The 17,707-nt window shown below is 39.5% G+C and overlaps 1 protein-coding gene across 2 annotated transcripts in view; it reads right to left on the bottom strand.

Moving 5' to 3' along the window:
- Positions 1 to 17,707, bottom strand: part of cnksr2a (connector enhancer of kinase suppressor of Ras 2a) — a 58,698-nt gene that overhangs the window by 30,993 nt on the left and 9,998 nt on the right. For both annotated transcript variants that reach the window (XM_072378830.1, XM_072378831.1), the window contains exons 2-8: positions 12,034 to 12,197; positions 11,445 to 11,647; positions 5,958 to 6,045; positions 5,510 to 5,551; positions 3,596 to 3,715; positions 1,113 to 1,172; positions 753 to 821 (exon numbers count right to left, since the gene is read on the bottom strand). In XM_072378830.1, the coding sequence (XP_072234931.1) occupies positions 753 to 821; positions 1,113 to 1,172; positions 3,596 to 3,715; positions 5,510 to 5,551; positions 5,958 to 6,045; positions 11,445 to 11,647; positions 12,034 to 12,197 (746 nt within the window). The remainder of the gene's footprint in view (positions 1 to 752; positions 822 to 1,112; positions 1,173 to 3,595; positions 3,716 to 5,509; positions 5,552 to 5,957; positions 6,046 to 11,444; positions 11,648 to 12,033; positions 12,198 to 17,707) is intronic.

The following is a 17,707-nucleotide window of genomic DNA, read 5'->3' as shown; positions in this document are numbered from 1 at the left end:
ACATGTTTCTGCTAATATATATATATATATAAACCAAAGTTTGATCATTCAAGCTTCCTATAAAAGCTACAGTAGATATAAAACTTCCATATGTCAAAACTTCAAAAACTTAAATGACTCTGTGCAGGATCTGCAGTAAAAACAACTTGAACTCTTGAATCAGTCATTTTATGGTGCATTTGTGGGTTTGAGTATTGTAACTGGGTTCTGATTTCTATCAATTATTCTCTGCTCTTATACTGTTTATGCATGAAGCCGGTCATCACTTTATAAATCATCAAATGTTTTCATTCTCCTTTTAGCTTTGTTTTGGTCGCCAACATTTCTCATGACCAAGTTCAACAGCTAACAGCTAAATGTCTTTATCTGATGTTTTAATGTCCAGAAAGTAGTTTACAATGAGCTAAAGAAATTATTTGCTGAAAATGATCATCTGTTTGTTGCACGAAAGACCTCAACAAAAGCAATGAAGTCGTGAGAAAAATCTGTAAATGATAAAAAAAATATATACAAAATGGTAATATATTTTCTATCATGCAGAGAAAAATGTGGATTTTTCATTGATATAGGAAATATGTCTGTTAGATGTTGCTAAAAGGGATCAAAACAGGTGGAATGGCCCTTTAATGAGATTCTATTTCTTACAGATAAGATGCTGAGTTTCATTTTTCATCTTACTATGATGCAAAAGCTATTAATAAATACTTGAATAAACAAAAATACAAACACTCTGAGCATGCAGGAGCACCCACCACAGTCTGGTGATTGACTTGGATGACTTCATCTCCTGCATGGATCTTCTTACAGCGGTCAGCCGGAGACTACAGAAGACAGAGAGAAAGAGAGCAAACAGACGACTATGAATCGATCAGAGTCCATCGAACCCTGTGTGCTGCTGTGAGGCACTTTCACAACAAACTGTAGTCAAATAAGCAACGATCATGATGAGTCATCCACATGGGATCCGATAGGCTGTTGAGGAATTGAATTCTCTCAGATTTACTGATACTCTGAATTCCGGGTTTGGTGGGAAATCTGAAGATAAAGCAAACGAAATGTCTGCTGCAGCTTGGCATGTGAATGTGAGTTAAATGGGATAATAAGCCTCTCACCCCTTCAGTAGTTCCTGTGATCACATGGAGGCCATCATAAGTTGACTTGATGTACATCCCCTGGTGGACAGAAAAGAGAGTAAAGCACCAACCAAACTCCTTTAGGTTTTATTTTGTTTCCTTTATCTGTAAAATAAAAAACTGCTCTTAAAGAACCTGGCAGTGGACTTCGGATCGCTGTCCTGCTGAAAAACAAGTTACAGCCCCGTTAAGCTGACACCAGATGGGACAGGATGCCGTGGAAGCCTTAAACTCTCACAGCATCACAGCTCAAACAGCATCCGTTCACCTTCTCTGTGCCTCACAAACATCCAACCAAAGCCCAGATTCCTACTTGTGTTTAGATCAGGCAGTTGTTTCTTCTTATGGTTTCTCTGCAGCACTTTGACCACAGGGGCTGTTCAGATCTTATCTCAACTGATGCTGATTGTTGATCTCTTCCTCTGCTGAGCCAGGTCTTGTAAGAGCCAGTCTCATCAGAAAGTTTTAGCACTGCATTTGGTAAGTGTTCAGAATCTGCTGAACTGACCTCTGAGTGATGATGGATTGTTGTAATTTATGTTTTACTGATATATTATAAGTGCTTCCATCAAATTCTGAGGCAAAACTGAGGCAAATTTTCTGAGATGCTGGCTCATAGAAAACGCATCTGTGTGGAACGTACAAACTAAGTTTGTGCAGTTCTGGCAGGAGGTGGAGGCTACTTTGTGCACAGCTTCATCTGTTCTAACAACTGGAGCTGAAGTCAAACATGACAGATTAAGCCCACTTTGGAACGACTCCAGCTGAAAACAGTTAATCGACGTACTGCCGTGTCAGATACAGCATTGTGCAAAGTTTTGAATCACCGCTTGTTTCTCAATACTTTTCCTATTCTCTTGCAATCTTTTAAAGTGGTCTTGAACAATATGCCTCCAGGCTTTCTGAAGGTCTTTGAAAGTATTTCCTGACTGACTTTTCATTCATTTTGAGTCCAGTCCCTGTACCTGACCTTTTTTTCCCCCATTTTTTTTCCACCCCAAAGGTGGCTTTTTTCCTTGCCTTAGGTCTAGGTGCCCGGCCATGTCTCTGTCTAATAGGTGCAGTGGGTCTGAGCTTATGTGTTTGTGTGTGGGTGTGTGTGTCTGTATGCCTCTGTGTCTCTCTGGGTATTTATGGGGGTGGGAGGATTGGTATGTTTTATCGTTGTTGGTTTTAGCCTATGTAAGGCACTTTGTGTTGCTTTTAAAACAATAAAGTTGCCATATAAACAAAATTTGATTTGATTATTTGTTAAGCAACATAACACTGATCTATGTCTCATTCAAGCATATTACTGGCCCCTAACTCAAGGGATGAACCTGTTGTGACTAAACACAAGTGTTTCCATTTCTTTAGCTTCATCTAAAAAACACCAAAGATAACACAGTTTGACAGACAGAAAACAGTATTTCTGCAGCAACAAGGTGATTCCCAAAGACCTATTAGCTGAAAACTTGTCATATCTAAGTGTCAGGCCTAAAAATCTATCCACAGCAGATGAACAGGATCTGAAAGTGATGTCCTTAAGAAAGAGGAAAAAATCCAGCAAAGACCTGACAGGACCTGAGAGATGCATCTGGACCTTCAGCTGATCCATCTACTGTTGGCCCAAGCCTCATCAGAAATGGTCTCCATGGAAGGGTGGCTGTCAAGAAGCCATTCTTAAGGAAGGGAAACAGGGAGAAAAGGCTGAGTTATGCCAAATGACACAAGAAGTGGACTGAAAATCAGTGGCAACAGGTCTTATGGAGGGATGAATCCTCCCCAGAGCCCGGACCTCAACATTATTGAAGCAGTGTGGGATCATCTGACAGAGAACGGAACAAAAGGCAGCCCACATCCAAAGAAGAGCTTTGGGATGTCCTTCAAGAAGCCTGGAGAACTATTCCTGAAGACTACTTAAAGAAATGACAGAAAGCTTGTCTAAGAGGGTTCAGGCTGTGCTGGAGAATAAAGGAGCTCAGACCAAATATTGACTTTAAAGCTTGTTAGAATTGCCTTAAGACCATAGTACAGCACAGAGCATCAAGTGTGATCCAGCAGCACAGCCACAAATTAATGGCAAGAGAATGCAGTACTCTGCGTTACATTTCCATGAAATGTTCTTAAAGTTTTAGTAAAATTCAATCCTGAACCAGAAATCTACTCTTTTTATTATTCAGCTATAAATTACAGAGAAAGTGCTGTTGCCTATAAAGACTTTGTAGTGTAATGGAAGGTCTGTCAATCATGCATGCTGAATTTATTCAAATGAATTATTATACTGGACTTTTGCACTCTAATTATTTTCCCTCATGAAAGTCATTCAAATGCAGAAGACATAAACCGCACAACACTGTTTTTTTTAGTATCTGAATTATTGCATGACCTTATATTTCACAAGGAAAGGAACAAGTTCAGACATGACAAAGAGGCACAAACAAAGGAGGCCAGACAAACAGTCAGACAAACAGAGACATTACCAGGCCCTCGGAGGTTTTAATGTTGGTGAGGTGAACCAGCTCGAGGTGGGCCGATTGGGAAACCAGCGGGTCCGACGACACACACACAATGTGCTCACACACCTCCGACAGAGTCTTGCACTGCAGAGAACAAAAGGAGAACAAGAGAGGCGATGGCAAACAAGGGATTGAACCAGTTGAGCTTTGTGTTTTTCAAAATTAAAGTGTTTCTCTCTGACACCTGCCACAAAGCTGATTTCTGCTTTAGCTTTTCTCCTCTCTCAAATCTATACCCAGGAAAGATAAAGATGCCAGAGTAAAGTCTGTGTTTGTGGGTCTTTTTCTTTAACTTGTTGAACGTTTCCCTTTTCTGATTGTTGTTTTTGTGCAAACTGGTTCACTCTGTTGGGCATTAAGAGTGTGCACACATGCATGCACACAGGAGGGTTTACCCGAGCATCTTTTCGCTTTTGTTTGAGTTTGTTAAAACAAAAAGGCCCAGTAGAATCAATACACCCATTCTCCACCCAAATATTATGGAGGTGAATTTAATTTTGTTCCCCACAAGGAATAAATGTCTTGGCAGACAATTGTGTGCGCTGCTGCTGTGAACAGTTCCAGGGATTATTTCTCTGAAAGCGAGCGGCTGGAATAAAAACTGCTGACTGTATTTTTGGATCATCTGCAGTTGAGGTTCCCAAACTTTTGGTCACAACCTAATAAAGATTTGTCCTGCAAGCACTTCCACTTATTATTTCCTTACCTGTAAAAAGTCAGTCCATCTTGCACTTAATGTGTCATTTTGTTGAATAAATCTCACCGACTCAGAGTCTTGACGGTCTTGCTGGCATCGCAGCCCTCCTGTTTCTCGATTAGTCCCTGATGAATTGGATTCAAAGGTCCTCTTCACAGCAGACGTGTCAATTTGTCATAACAGGGAAAGGCAGGGCGAAACTAATAACATTAACCATGGCTCTGTTCCAGAAATTAGAGATGCTGTTAGTCACACCTGCATTGGACAAATCAGAACGTCTGCTGTGACAAAGGTCAATTAAACATCAGTTTGGGAACGTCTCAACTACAGTGACTGGGATGTTTTATCTGGAAGTAGAAGTACTTACTGGTGGCTCCTTCAAACTTAATTTCTAATGCTGTGAGTATCACAAACAACCTTCATTCACTTCTGCTGAGTCATGCTTGGGGGAAGAGACAGAAACCGAAAAGTCTTAACAATTATAACCAAAGGTCTGTGTTTTCACAGCTCAGCAGTAGTAGTTTAACATTAAGGGAGATGTGCGTTTTAACAGTCGTGCTGTCGAAGGGTTGTATTATTATGTATTTACCTCATTTTAAGACCTGATAATTTTTTTTTTGTTATTCTGTCCTTAGAGGGTGCATGTTTTTTTTTTTTATTTCACAACTGTGCGTTAGCATGGCTTCACCCCTTGTTGACTTATAGTGATCACAAATGCAACTGAATACGTTAGTCTGTTGTAACTGATGAGGGAAATTTTAACCTCTTCCCTCTGAAAAATGAGTTTGTTTTCAGCCTCGGTATGGCTTTGCCTACATCATGACTTGCTGACAGTTCAGTCACATACTTTCCTTCTCAACAGAAGGTGGGGCTCGACACTGATTGAATAAACTTGGAACAACCAGTAGAGGCAAGAAGAAAAACAGAAGAATGCTGTGCAAATGTCAAATTTGCCACATAAACAAATGCAACAAACAGCAACTTTGAAGGAAGCTATGCTAATGACTTTCAGTTGTAGCTCCTTGCTTACGAAAGGTGTTGATCTTCAGACTCTTCACTGAAAAAGCTACTGGAAACACTATCAAAACTGTGCAAGTGTTTGTGTTTGTTGAGTATGTTTTCGGTGGGTATGAGGGGATTGAGACAAATAAGCGACAGCTGGCTGAGGAAGAGGAACTTACCACATGAAGGATTTTGTTCTCCGTCTCAAACACTGTACAGTCCTGAGGGAAAGGAGAAATTCATTGTAGCACATGAGGAGAACACGCCGTCTTGCACACCCTCACCATCTCAGACTGCCACAGTATTTTTATCTGCTGTCTGGGCCTCACATTACAGAACCCCAACCACCTGCACAATCTATCCCCTCACAAATAAAAACACACCCACACAAACAGACATATTCATCTTTTATTTATACGCACATCAGTCATACAAAAGACAGACTGTAAAGGACATAAATAGCTAAGAATCAAGTCTCTGCATCAAGGCTGCTGCATCACACCCACGCACACACCAGTATTAAGGGGATATGTCAACCCACGGCAGCTCCCCTCAGCCTCGCACTTCAAGTGGAGGAGAATAAAAGCTATCAGCCCTCCAAACGCACACACAAACAGTTCCACACACCTGCTGTACAATGGTGGTGAGCTCCAGGCAGAGCTGAATGACATTATTTCGGGTTACTGAGTAGTCTGCCACTGCAGCAAAGGGAGACCTGGGAGGAAAAGATAACACAGCAGTTTGTCTTGTGATGCTGCTGCTACATTAAGATGATGTTTTAGAGGAGATGGACAGGAGCATTGTTACACAGAGCGGAGGGTGAAACACCACAGACATCAAGTTTACACAAACACAAATGTGAGAAACACGCTGCTCCGTCATGTTTTAGGCAAGAATACTTTTTAAGGTTTAAAATCATTCCTTTAAAAAAAGAAAAGAGACCAAAGCAAATGTTCTGGTGAATGTTTAGTAACACTCCCTTTGCCAACTATTACAGATTGTAAACACCTTTTAGCGCCAGCCTTGAATTTATTTTTTAAAGGATTTTCCTTCCATTCTCTTAGCAAAAGGCCTCCTGTTCTTTGAGATTCTTGGGTCACCTTCCACATATTTCAAATTATCCTGAGGTTGGGCAACTGTTAGGATGAGCACAAAACCACATATATTGCATGTCTTTGTGGATTGTGAGGTGTCTTTAGATTAATTTGCCTTTAAGTAATCTCCCTGGGGGAGATTATATCTCATGGATTTCTTGGGAACAGCTTGGTTTTACTCTAGAAGTTCAGAAGAAAGCGTCTTGGTAAAAATGATCTGCGCCCAGATTTCTTGAGGTGCCTCTTTTTCGCTTAGTCCTCACTTATTTACCTTTTCACCCTAAAATTCTTCTGAATACAAAATAAAACACTCATCTTTCTTAAAAAATTGAACATGGCTTTTCATGTTGAGCTTTATGCCTTGTGTTACTCAGCTGACACCAATCAAACTGGGCGAGTAGCATGAACCAAAAAAACAAACAAAAAACAACATACTTGGTCTGCTAAACAAAAGAAAACTGTGGAAAATTAAACTTAAAAACATCCCAAGCAAAAATTTTTGCTTGGAAAGATGGTGTTATCCATGTGGACAAAATGTGAAATGAATTGAAAAATCCGACATTTGTCGTGATGTCACGGCTCCTCCTTTTTAAACGTATCACTGCTGTACAAGGAAACAAACACTTGACTGACGTGGGGAAACATAACTTCATGTTTTACACAGTAAAATCCCAGTCCCAGGTTGCCGTCCGTCAATGAGGCGTTTTTTATGCCCTCAAAGCACTTTTGTTAAGCGTCTGTCTTTGTCTGTTTGTTTCTAAATTAACCGAAACCAACGCTGACACTCTCCTGTTCTTGGCAGTCGTGCTGCTCATATGCATGGTGGCTTGCTAGCAAGTGGTGCAGCTTGAAAGCTTAGTGTTCATTAAACCTCCCAGACCTGTAAACAAATAGGTTTATGAGCTGCAAATTCTCTTTTTGTGAAGCTGCAGACACAATGTTTTGTTCTTTTGTAAACTGATCTATCCTACATTCATTTTTCCCTCTACAACACCTGTGCATATATACAGTTTCTTTTGGACTGTATTTTGTCTGATTAACTACTAGAATTAGTCTGAAGTGAACTGATAAATGCAAGTACTTATTCTTTCAATATATACAAAGATCTTTTCATTATACTACTGACATTCAAAACTTATAATCCGACTGGCGTTATGTGGATAATTTTGGGGACATTTGGCTCCATAAACCAGAGACAGTGTTTGTCCTCCGAGTGAAAGGGGGCAGTGGACAAATTAAAGAACCTACATACGTGAAAGTAAATAGGCCGTCCAGTTCTGAGAGCACCACTTTTCACGCCTCATAAAGATTATTATATTTGTCATTTCAATCCAGGCTTTAGAAGCAAAACACAGACAGCACAGTTTTACAGGGACTAAAATAAATTAGAAGAGCAGAGCTTCTAGAATACTTTGGCTTTTTTTATGCTGTTTTGCTACAGGCTTTATCAGTTTTGCTTGTGCCGTATGTTCAGTCAGAGTTTCCACTCATGCGTGCACAGTCTGCTAAAAGCATATTTTCCTGTTACAAGAGGGTCCTTAATGTTCTTTTAGCATAAACACAATGTTCATAAATCAAAAGTTGTTATTATTCAGGTGTGAATCAGGTGATAACGACAAGAAGCATGCAGCAGTTAATGGGGTGCTAATGACTGCGCACACACACAGGTGCAAAAGCTACGCACATACAGGATTACAGCTGTATATAGCACTAAGCTAGTACACAGTCATGACATACATTATGTTCGCAGGAGAAACAGGCACACTTGCTTCATTGTTCTAAAGACCCAGATTGAAATTCGGCCACAGCCTCTAGTGTATGATTTATGAGTGGTGTGTCTGATTTGGGTCATCAGTATTGAGGCTGCCTGCTATATATACACGGAGAACCTAAGGCTATACAGACTGTTTGCTAACCACAAGACTCCAAACCCTCAAACAACACTTTTTTTTTTCCAGTAAGAGTCAGTTCAGACAATACAAAGGGGATAACCAACTTTAAGGTTCTAAAACTCAAGGTAAAAAACTGACCCAATACAAGTTATGAGTAGGCTAAACATTCAAAGAAAAGACTTCTAAAGGTTCTTCACTTCATGTCTTAGTGATAGTTACGTAAACATTTATGATTCTTCTGCACACAGGAAGGGCAGATTGCTTTTTGTGGCAAAGCTTCAGTGGGGTTAATTGAGTAATCTGATTTAATACAATTCAGACATTAAAAATCTGTCATGAAAACAGAGCAAAATACATTTCATGTAATCCAGTTACATATTCATGTCCCCACCGCAAAGCCGATTTGGCATACATTTACTGTTGCTAATTTACTAAAGAGGTAAAAAGGCTAAAGCAAATGTCACTGAACACAGAACAATATCACATTCAAGAGATGCAGGATATTTCTTAATCTTTTTTGGTGATATTTGCACAGCTTCAAGGGAAATTACCCCTCAACATATCTAGCCCTAATCATTTCAGACTGATTTCAGGCATATCAAAATCTTTTCATGTTTTTGCTTCTTTGATGAGGTTCATTCACGCACTATTGCCTGTTCTTGCGTAATGTGATCAGTATGATCCTCCATTGCACAGAACACTTTTTAAGACACTGACATACAGGGAAAAACCCAAAATATGGCACCTTAAACTCTGCTCTTTCATAACAGTGGTTGAAATGCAAAAGAAGTACAAAAACACTCCGAGTTTTGCATTTGCAGTGTTATTAATTCATAGGTAAGTGCTTTCAAATGTGCATAAAAAGAGAAAATTCAAAGTAGCACAAACATGACTGCAGATTTTAGTAGATATATTCAGACAAAATATTCTCAGAAGAACTAAATAAACACACAGAGATATCACAAGCAGGAGAAAATTAAGTGAACTGAGCCCCCGCTGTTATTTTATACATAAACAGGCTGCAAAATGTCTTTTCAAATAATTTCCAGAGAAACAAGAGAATGCTGTATATTTGCTAGCTGAGAGCTGAACTGCGGCTGTTTTCTCCTCCTTCCCTGAAAGGTCTAATAACCAGCAATCAGAAGCAGATGAAAGATCAGTTTTAACACACTTTATGCCAATTTCCCTCTGTTATGCACCTTCTGAAAGGAAGTCATCCCGTGGGTAGTATTTCAAAATATGCTAACCTTTTCCCTTGTGTTGCGGTACATTAATGAACTCATACATATCATTACAGAATATTCCCAGGCTGCAGAAATCAATTTAAAAAGTTAAAATTTTTCATTAAAATCTGTGTGTCTTGTGCCCTGACACAACTAGAAAAGGTCTTATCCCACATGTTTTTGTTTGTTTACCCTAAATAATTGACTGTGACATTATTGCTGGACACTGTCTCGGGAGTCTGCCCCTTGCTTAGTGCCTCTGAGCCATGTACAGTCGCATCATTGTACATGAGCAATGACTGCGTGAGCACTCGCATGAGTGTGTTTTGATATGTGTCGATGTGGGTGTGTGTCTGCAACTGTGAGCTTTCACGAGCATGTGGGTGTATCTAAGGGTCTGAAGCTCTGTGTATTTATGTGTGTTTGAGGTCTCGATGGCCTCAGGACAGGTGTGGGTGTCTGGCATTTCAAGAGCTGATGTCAAAGTTCTGTTTTCAACGTGTGTGCTGCGAGCAGGAGATCGTGTCGAGTCATGAATTAATGAATAGATGGAAAGGAGAGGTGAGTAGAGAGATATGGTGAGAAAAAGAAATCTCATTTCTTAAAAGATGTCAAACACCAGCACCTGCAGCAAAAACGTGTTTATGTCGCGCAGACTGAAGTTTTGGTTGCACAAAGAAGATTTATAACTCATAAGTTCATTGATTTTTTTTAACAGAGTGTTTGTTTTGTCTTTAGAACATCCAAAAATAGATTTAATCAACTAAACCCAAAGTTGTTCAGTTCAAATAACTGCATGAGCTCCTTTTGTTCAACCTTCTTCCCAAAATCAGAATTCAAACAATTAACAAACAGATATAAACTCTTTCCAGGTGAAGTATTGGCACGGTGCTGATTTCTGGCACTTTTTTTGCGGGTGTGTGAACTGACTTTAAGATAGTAAGGGTGAGTGTGGAAGTACTCAATCTAGCAAAGAGTAAGTTTTATTGGACTGCTGTTTTTTTTTAGTTTTGCTGGTACTAGATGATGTTGTCTGGTTCTAAACGTGTAAATATCTTTGGGTCTATTTAGTGTGGAAAGTACAAGTAATATACACTGTGCATATGAAGGGTTCATTTCAAACACATCAACAGAGAACATCTCTTTGAGAAAGTTTGGCCCACATATAGCATTGTTAGTGCAGTGATTATGCAGGAATCTGCAGTCTTCTTTTCTAATTCTTTGGCCAGAAAGCCAAAAACACATTTAATTTCTAAAGCAATTGACAAAATGTCTTAAAATAGATTAACTATGGTAAAACAAGTCTTTGAGCATAAAACAACTGTAAATGATAAGTAATAATAAATTCCATAAGGAGTATCCAGAATGGGATTTGACAGACAGGATACAGAGATCACCATCACTAACATTGAATGAGATGTCAGACGTTCACGACAACACAACAGTACTACTGCACAAATACCACCAGAGATGCACCTGATATGTGGAGTCCTACAGAGCTAAAAGCCAAAATAAGGAACAAGGAATCCTGCAACAGATGGTCTGACACCCACAGAGCCCTGATCTCCACATCATGGAGTCAGTTTGGGAGACACAATGACGGGCAAAATCCACATCTGAAGGACCAACCTGGCAAATATACTGAGCAGGAGTGGAGCAGTTTAAAAGGCAAATGTTGATTTGTTTTAGGTGTTAGGTTAAAAAAAAACAGTAAGCCCCACATGATGAACTCATACGAATGTGCTGAGAGATAAACACTCACATGTTGGCAAAAAGGGAATCTTCTGACTTCTAACTGCAGCCAGCAAAAAGGCAAATAACTGAATCTGCTCCAGAACTAAAACTCCAGTGAATAAAAACCACACGTATGCAGCAGATGAATTAAGAATCAAGAGAAGGTATAACCTGTCCAGCCAGGCCAACAAGCTCTTGGCGGCAGTGATGAGGTCGACCACGGAGGTCAGCAGATCATTCGGGAGCCGCCGCGAGCTCCTGCTCTCGGATTGGCTGCTCCGACGACGGCCGGAGATGAAATTCTGCAGGTTCTTGGCCGAGGCGCCAAGCTTGTGAGCCAAAGTCCTGACGCTCTCTGTCTCCAGCCCTGAGTTCTAGATGTAAACACAGACATAAACTTAGGTTAGTACCCAAATGTAAACTTTCATGAATACAGGTTATTTGTCTATATCTGAACCACCTTTCTGAAGACCACATCAATAAAAGCAAGAACATCTATAAAAAATAGGTGTTCACTTTTTTGTCTTTTTTGATAAAAACCTTTGTTTAATGGATGTTCTGCTTGTTTTTGAAAAAAAAGGACATTCCACATTCTAAAAGAGAGGCTGTTTGTTTTTACTTTGTGATAGTGACACTTGGTAAAAGCAACGATTTGATGCAGGACACTAACACTTTATTCCCCTGTAGGCTGTCCATTCAGAGCGCTAAAAGTAGTCAATAAGAGCCAGGCACTGCACCGCTTTACAAAACAAACACTCACCAGAGCACAGAGCAAGTCGACGGCCTCCAGAATGAGCTCCTGGTGCCCGATGCGGGAGACTCCCAGCTCCTCGAGCTCGGCGTGGCTAATCCTCAGCAGCCGCTCTCCACACACACCTCCACGCTCAAAGACATTAACATACTGCTGCAAGCAGTCGTCCAGACCTGAAACAGACACATACATTATCAGTGTCACTGACTATAAAAGCACATTTTCTCCAAAGCGAACTAAGACCAATACAGCTTTTTGAAACATTTTTCTATTCTGGTTTGAATGCTGTGCAGATGGACTGATTTCTGCTGGTAATTTTTTACATCTGTTATGATGCATAACCATAAAAGCTTTTTCTTTTTTGTTGGAGCAGCTAACGGAGCTTTGCAAAGCCCAATAATATCTGGAACAAGACCCCAAAATCAGACTGTCTGTAAAGAGATGCTGTGAGTGCTGAGCAGGAACAAAATGGAGGAAAATGAGGAGGAAGTATAAACCATTTCTTTCCTTGATTGTCATGAGAAGTGTGAGATCACTGGCAGATAAAATGGACGAGATTAGAGCGCTGACAAGATGCGGTGGGATTACCGGAAAGGCAACATTTATTTCACAGAGACATGACTTGGGGAAAAACTCTTGTTAAACTGTTGTGTGTTCCTGTTCCATGCTAGTAACACATGTAACAACTAACACATGTGACAAGTCGTTGCCAAACAACAAAATCAAGATCCTAATTTGTTGATGGCAATCTCTAAAGATTTGTACCACATATAGCTGTGTTTATCAGCTAATTTTCTTTTTTTTCATCCGTCTATGATAATAACATATCTTGTAAAATAATATACTACAACAATATCATTTCAATTTGAAGATTAATATAGTGTTATTGAATTTAATTGATGATGATATGAAGACAGCCCTGTCTGATGTGTTGCTAAGCAAGCGTTAGCAAATGCTAACACACTATGCTAGTGAATATTTGTCTGGTAATGGTATACATGGTCCATATTGTCTGAGAATCACCACAAATTATAACTAACATTGTTTGGTGATCTAACACACCAGGGCAAAGGTGATTTTGATTTCCCTCTCTTAGCATCATTATCTTAGCAATTAGCTCACAATGCTGTGCAGCACTGCTAACGTAGACAGCTAATTTCTAAATTAGCATACTGACATGTTATTCTATAAAATTTTATCATCTACATATTATTATCCTGGTTTTAGCATTTAACTCACATAACAGTGTGCCTGTATCTATTAACTAATTATCGAACATTAGCTTGCAAACATGGTACACTAAGCCAGTAAACATGATCATCATTAGCCTGCAACCTTCTAATTTTCTGAGTGTGTCGCAGACATCGTTTATATGTGTTTAGCATTTCTAAATACTAAAGACTAAATAACTAAAGATTATTTCATTTATACTGTTTTCCTTAAATAAAGTAATAAATAAACAAACAAAGGGATGATTGTGGATTTTAGGAGGACCAGGAATCAACCAAACACTGCCTCCATCCTGCTAGAACAGGTGAAGGTAATTTAGCTCTGCAGGTACCTAAGAGTTTACGAGCAGATTAGGCTGGAAATGCAACATTGAGGCCGTCTACAAGAAAGAACATAACAGACTGTAGTTGTTGAGGAAGCTAAGGTTCTTCAATGTCTGCACAAAAAAGTTGTATAACTTCTAAAAGTCTGTTGTGGAGAGTGCTATCTGCTTTGCAGCCATCTGTTGGTGCTGTGTCATCAGAGGCAGTAACTCAAACAAACTGATAAAGAAGGCTGGCTCTGTGCTGGGAGAGCACTCTGGATCTCCTGATCTTTTAAGAAGAAAGCTGCACAAGTTGGTTCAACTAAAGTGTGTTGAAACAACATGAGTGGAATCAGTTTGAGGCTAAATTATAACAATATATTTTCCCTTTGGAATGAATCAAGCATTTTTTTTTCTAATTTCAGTTCATTAAACGTTAAAACAAACAAACTTTCAAACTTTTCTTACAATTTAGGGTGCATAATATTTTATTTTCTTAAAAGCTTTTTTTCTAATAATAATTTTCTGCCCAGAATCACCTAGATATTTACTGTTATTGTGGCAGAATGTTCAGAAAAAGCCTTTTTTCCTGATGGCAGGTACATTTGTGAACTAATCTGGTCTTTTTTTGGCACAAACTGCTCAGTTAGAGCACAAGCCTTTATTTGCACATAGGGTTTCTCCGTACCTATTCAGATTAGCTTGTCACGACTGTGCCTCAAAGCTGCAAGAATCTGTGTCCAATAGGGAATTTAAATAGTGACAAATCACCCCTAATTTGAATGTCAGCAAATCTTGCTTTGGAAAATGTACTCTTTGAATAATTTATATTACGATTTTGCTTTGTGTGGGATCCTCAACTTGTGATTAGAGGAATTAACTTGTGTACCATTGCTCCTACTATGCTGTTAAACTATGTTATAATATTGCTATTCTGCAAGTAAAAGTGCTCTCATATCTACTACTGAGCACTACTTATGATAAAATATTTATGGCAGTTATAACACAGTACATATTAGATAGCAAAAAAGCTTTAGTCGCTGGAGGGGACTCATCTCAACACTATTACTCTTCCTCTATTCACAGCTCAGACACTATTCACTGGGTTATTTCCCTGATCAATAACCACACCGATCCCTATTTGAGATTACTGATTTTGGACTGCAATCCAGAATTACTAATAAGCTTTTGTTATGATTCTTTCATCGGTGGTTTCCGCTCATCTAAGTGTGCTTATAGGGAGGATGGATTTCTGCACAAGAAAGTGTATGACAGGTTTAAACTGCTGCTTGTTCCAATTTGTTTCAAGTACAACAGCTGCAGTGTCATGAGTTTGAGACGTTCTAGCTTACTTGAGGCTTTGTACATTGCGGCTCTTTCAAAGGTAAGTATTAGGTAAAGTGTACCAGATCTTGTTCAAGAGATACCCAAGGGTCACAAAAAGCATTTAACGATTCAGGCTGCAAATGTGTAACCTTGAGACTTGTTTTAATGTGGAAAAGAGTGAATGGAGAGAGAAAATACAAAAAGGAACTGTTATCCTCTGCAACAGGGCTAAAAGGTCCATGTTTACAACCTTAAAATCAACCAGACTAAATGTGTTCTGCATTTTAGTTTGATTTTGAACAACTGTAGAATATAGAGCATATTCATTACTGTCTCTTGAACACCAAGACAGAATTTAATATTTCTTGAACTGCTGTAATAATACATAAGAAAGAGTATTGATATGGCAAAAATTTAATCTGGTTTGGTTTTGTCAGTGAGAACACACTTTTAATGTATGGAAAATGTCATTATGATTATCTTTTTTGTTTGCTTGATTTAACAAAAACAGACAAATTGCAGACCAGCAGAAATCGTCCAGTTTTGTCAGAATACTGTAAAAAGGGCACAATCGTGCACACTTTCACACTGATTTTTCTGTTTGTTCATACATGGTGTTGGACTCACAAAAAGGGACAGAAATAGAAGCTTCCAGAGGTTCTAACAAGTACCCCGTTAAAGCAAAATGGGACCTTTACTCAAGACAAGCATTTATTGAGAATCGCATGACTTTTATCAGTCTATACAGATGTTATTTGTAATCACTGGATGCCTGACCAAGAGCTGATTTTAGTGAGACTGTGGATTTCTCGGCTCAAACCAGGAAGTTCAGAGAATTAAAAGTTACCTATAGGATGAAGGACCTGTGTTTGGTTCAGTCAGGGTAGCCCAGCGTTGCCTGAAAACATGACTCCACTTCTGCTATGCTGTGAATGAACGAGTCCCTGACCCTGTCATGGAAGTAATGCTTTTGCCACTCGTTACCTTGACGACCAAGCTGGTGTTACAGTCATACAGGACACGAGCACGAATTTGAACTCCACCAGATAATGTGGTGTTGAGGGTTGCGTCTCACAACTGATTCCCGAATGGATTAATTGCCAATTCGGAAGGTTCTGACTGAAATAATTAATTTTCAGTACAAATTTGATAAAACTGCAACAGATAAATCATCTAAATACAATTTTTGGTCAGGTACATTATTCAAATTTTTGCTTTGCTTCTGTCAAACTCCTCTCAGCACTTTTTGTATCCAAACTGCTGCCAGTCATCCGCCTTCAGGTGTGACGGTGCCACTGTCAGTGTTGCTGCTTCTGTCATGTTTTCCCTCTCCTCACAGGGCGAGCAGGTCCTTTCCGACATGTGCCTGAATCTTGTTGCTCAATGTCACCAGACTACTCATGCGAAATTAGTCTTGTGAGATTTCGCAGCAAGATTCCTAACGCAGATGATGCAGAAAAATGGCATAACATAAAAACTGATTCAAGGATTTAATGAACCAAATAAAACATCTGAGACTCTAAAATAAGGATGAGGGAAGGAGGGCTTTGTAGCTGTCAGAAAAATGTCTAAAGCTAGCTTCTAGAATTCACTATAGTTCTTTGTCATATTTGGTTAGAGCAAATTCGATTAAAATAGGTGCAGTAGCTTGATTAATCTTTTTTGTCCTAATTTTTGGGTATAACAAAATCATGCTTTCTGTGCACCTGCGTGCAAAATTACAGTATTTTGAAGTTTCCCTATTTTGAAAGCTGAACCTAAAACAGGAGTCAAGAGACTGGAACTGAAGAAGTATGGGTATCCAGGCGATCCTGGTTGGACTCAACCCTCTGCTGGATTGTGTAACATCTGCGAGTATGTGTGGGACGTCTCCCTTGTTACACTGGAGTGTGTGAGCGTGCATGTAGGTGGTTGCGTGCATCGTTTGATCGTGTGTGCATGTGTGCATGTGTGCCTGTGTTTGTCTGGCCGGAGTGCTTTTGCTGAGTCAAATGAAAGTGGAGCAAGACAGAGCAGTTTAGCCGCAGCCCCTGGCTCCCAAAACAATGAATGTATCCAGCTTCTTAGCTCTCAACAAACAGGCTGCTGCAAAACACACACACCTCTGAGGAATGAGCATTGATTTCCCGCGCTTCAGCTCGCAGCTTTCTAATACGCTCATCTATCATAACCACGCTAACAAAGATGGGAGGAAGGCGAGTGGGAGGAAAGCAGAGGAAGGAAGAGGAAAAAGGGAAAAAAAAAAACCTCAGAAGCCAGCTGCTAAATTGTTCGCAAACCATTTCACGCACACAGGAATTCCGTCTCTCATCAAACAGCAAACAGCATTTGTCTGCACCTCCCTCCGCTTCCTCCTCCACTCCGCTGTCACTAATTCTGAAGTCTAAATGAAGCTTTCAGTCCCAGAAAACCACATACCGAGTTTGAAAAAAAAAAAAGCCAGAGGCTGAAATCTAAAAACCTTTTTCTACATACAGAAAATGTAAATAAATCCCAGTTTTGTGGCCTTAAAATGAAAAACCAGCAATCTGTGTTGAAGATAAGATATTGCCTTTTAATCATTTTCTCTATTTGGAGGAAACTCAACAAACTGACTCCATTATCTGGACCTCCAAACACTTCCAAGTCGATGAGTGATATCTCTGCTCACAGCCTCCACCGACAAGCATGAAAGAACTTGATAAGAATGAAGACTGCTCAGATGTCATTTTTGCTTTAATGTTCAGGTCACTTAATATCCATGTCCTGCAAGGCTCTCATGATTAGCATTAAAATATTTTGGCTCAAGGACTGTCTGTCTTAATTGGCCATAAACAATCCCAA

Source organism: Leuresthes tenuis, unplaced genomic scaffold, assembly GCF_036924035.1.
Source record: "Leuresthes tenuis unplaced genomic scaffold, fLeuTen1.0.hap1 SCAF_24, whole genome shotgun sequence".
NCBI classification, from domain to species: domain Eukaryota; kingdom Metazoa; phylum Chordata; class Actinopteri; order Atheriniformes; family Atherinopsidae; genus Leuresthes; species Leuresthes tenuis.
The sequence above is the reverse complement of the archived record's forward strand: the minus strand, read 5'-3'. Positions and strand labels throughout refer to the sequence as shown.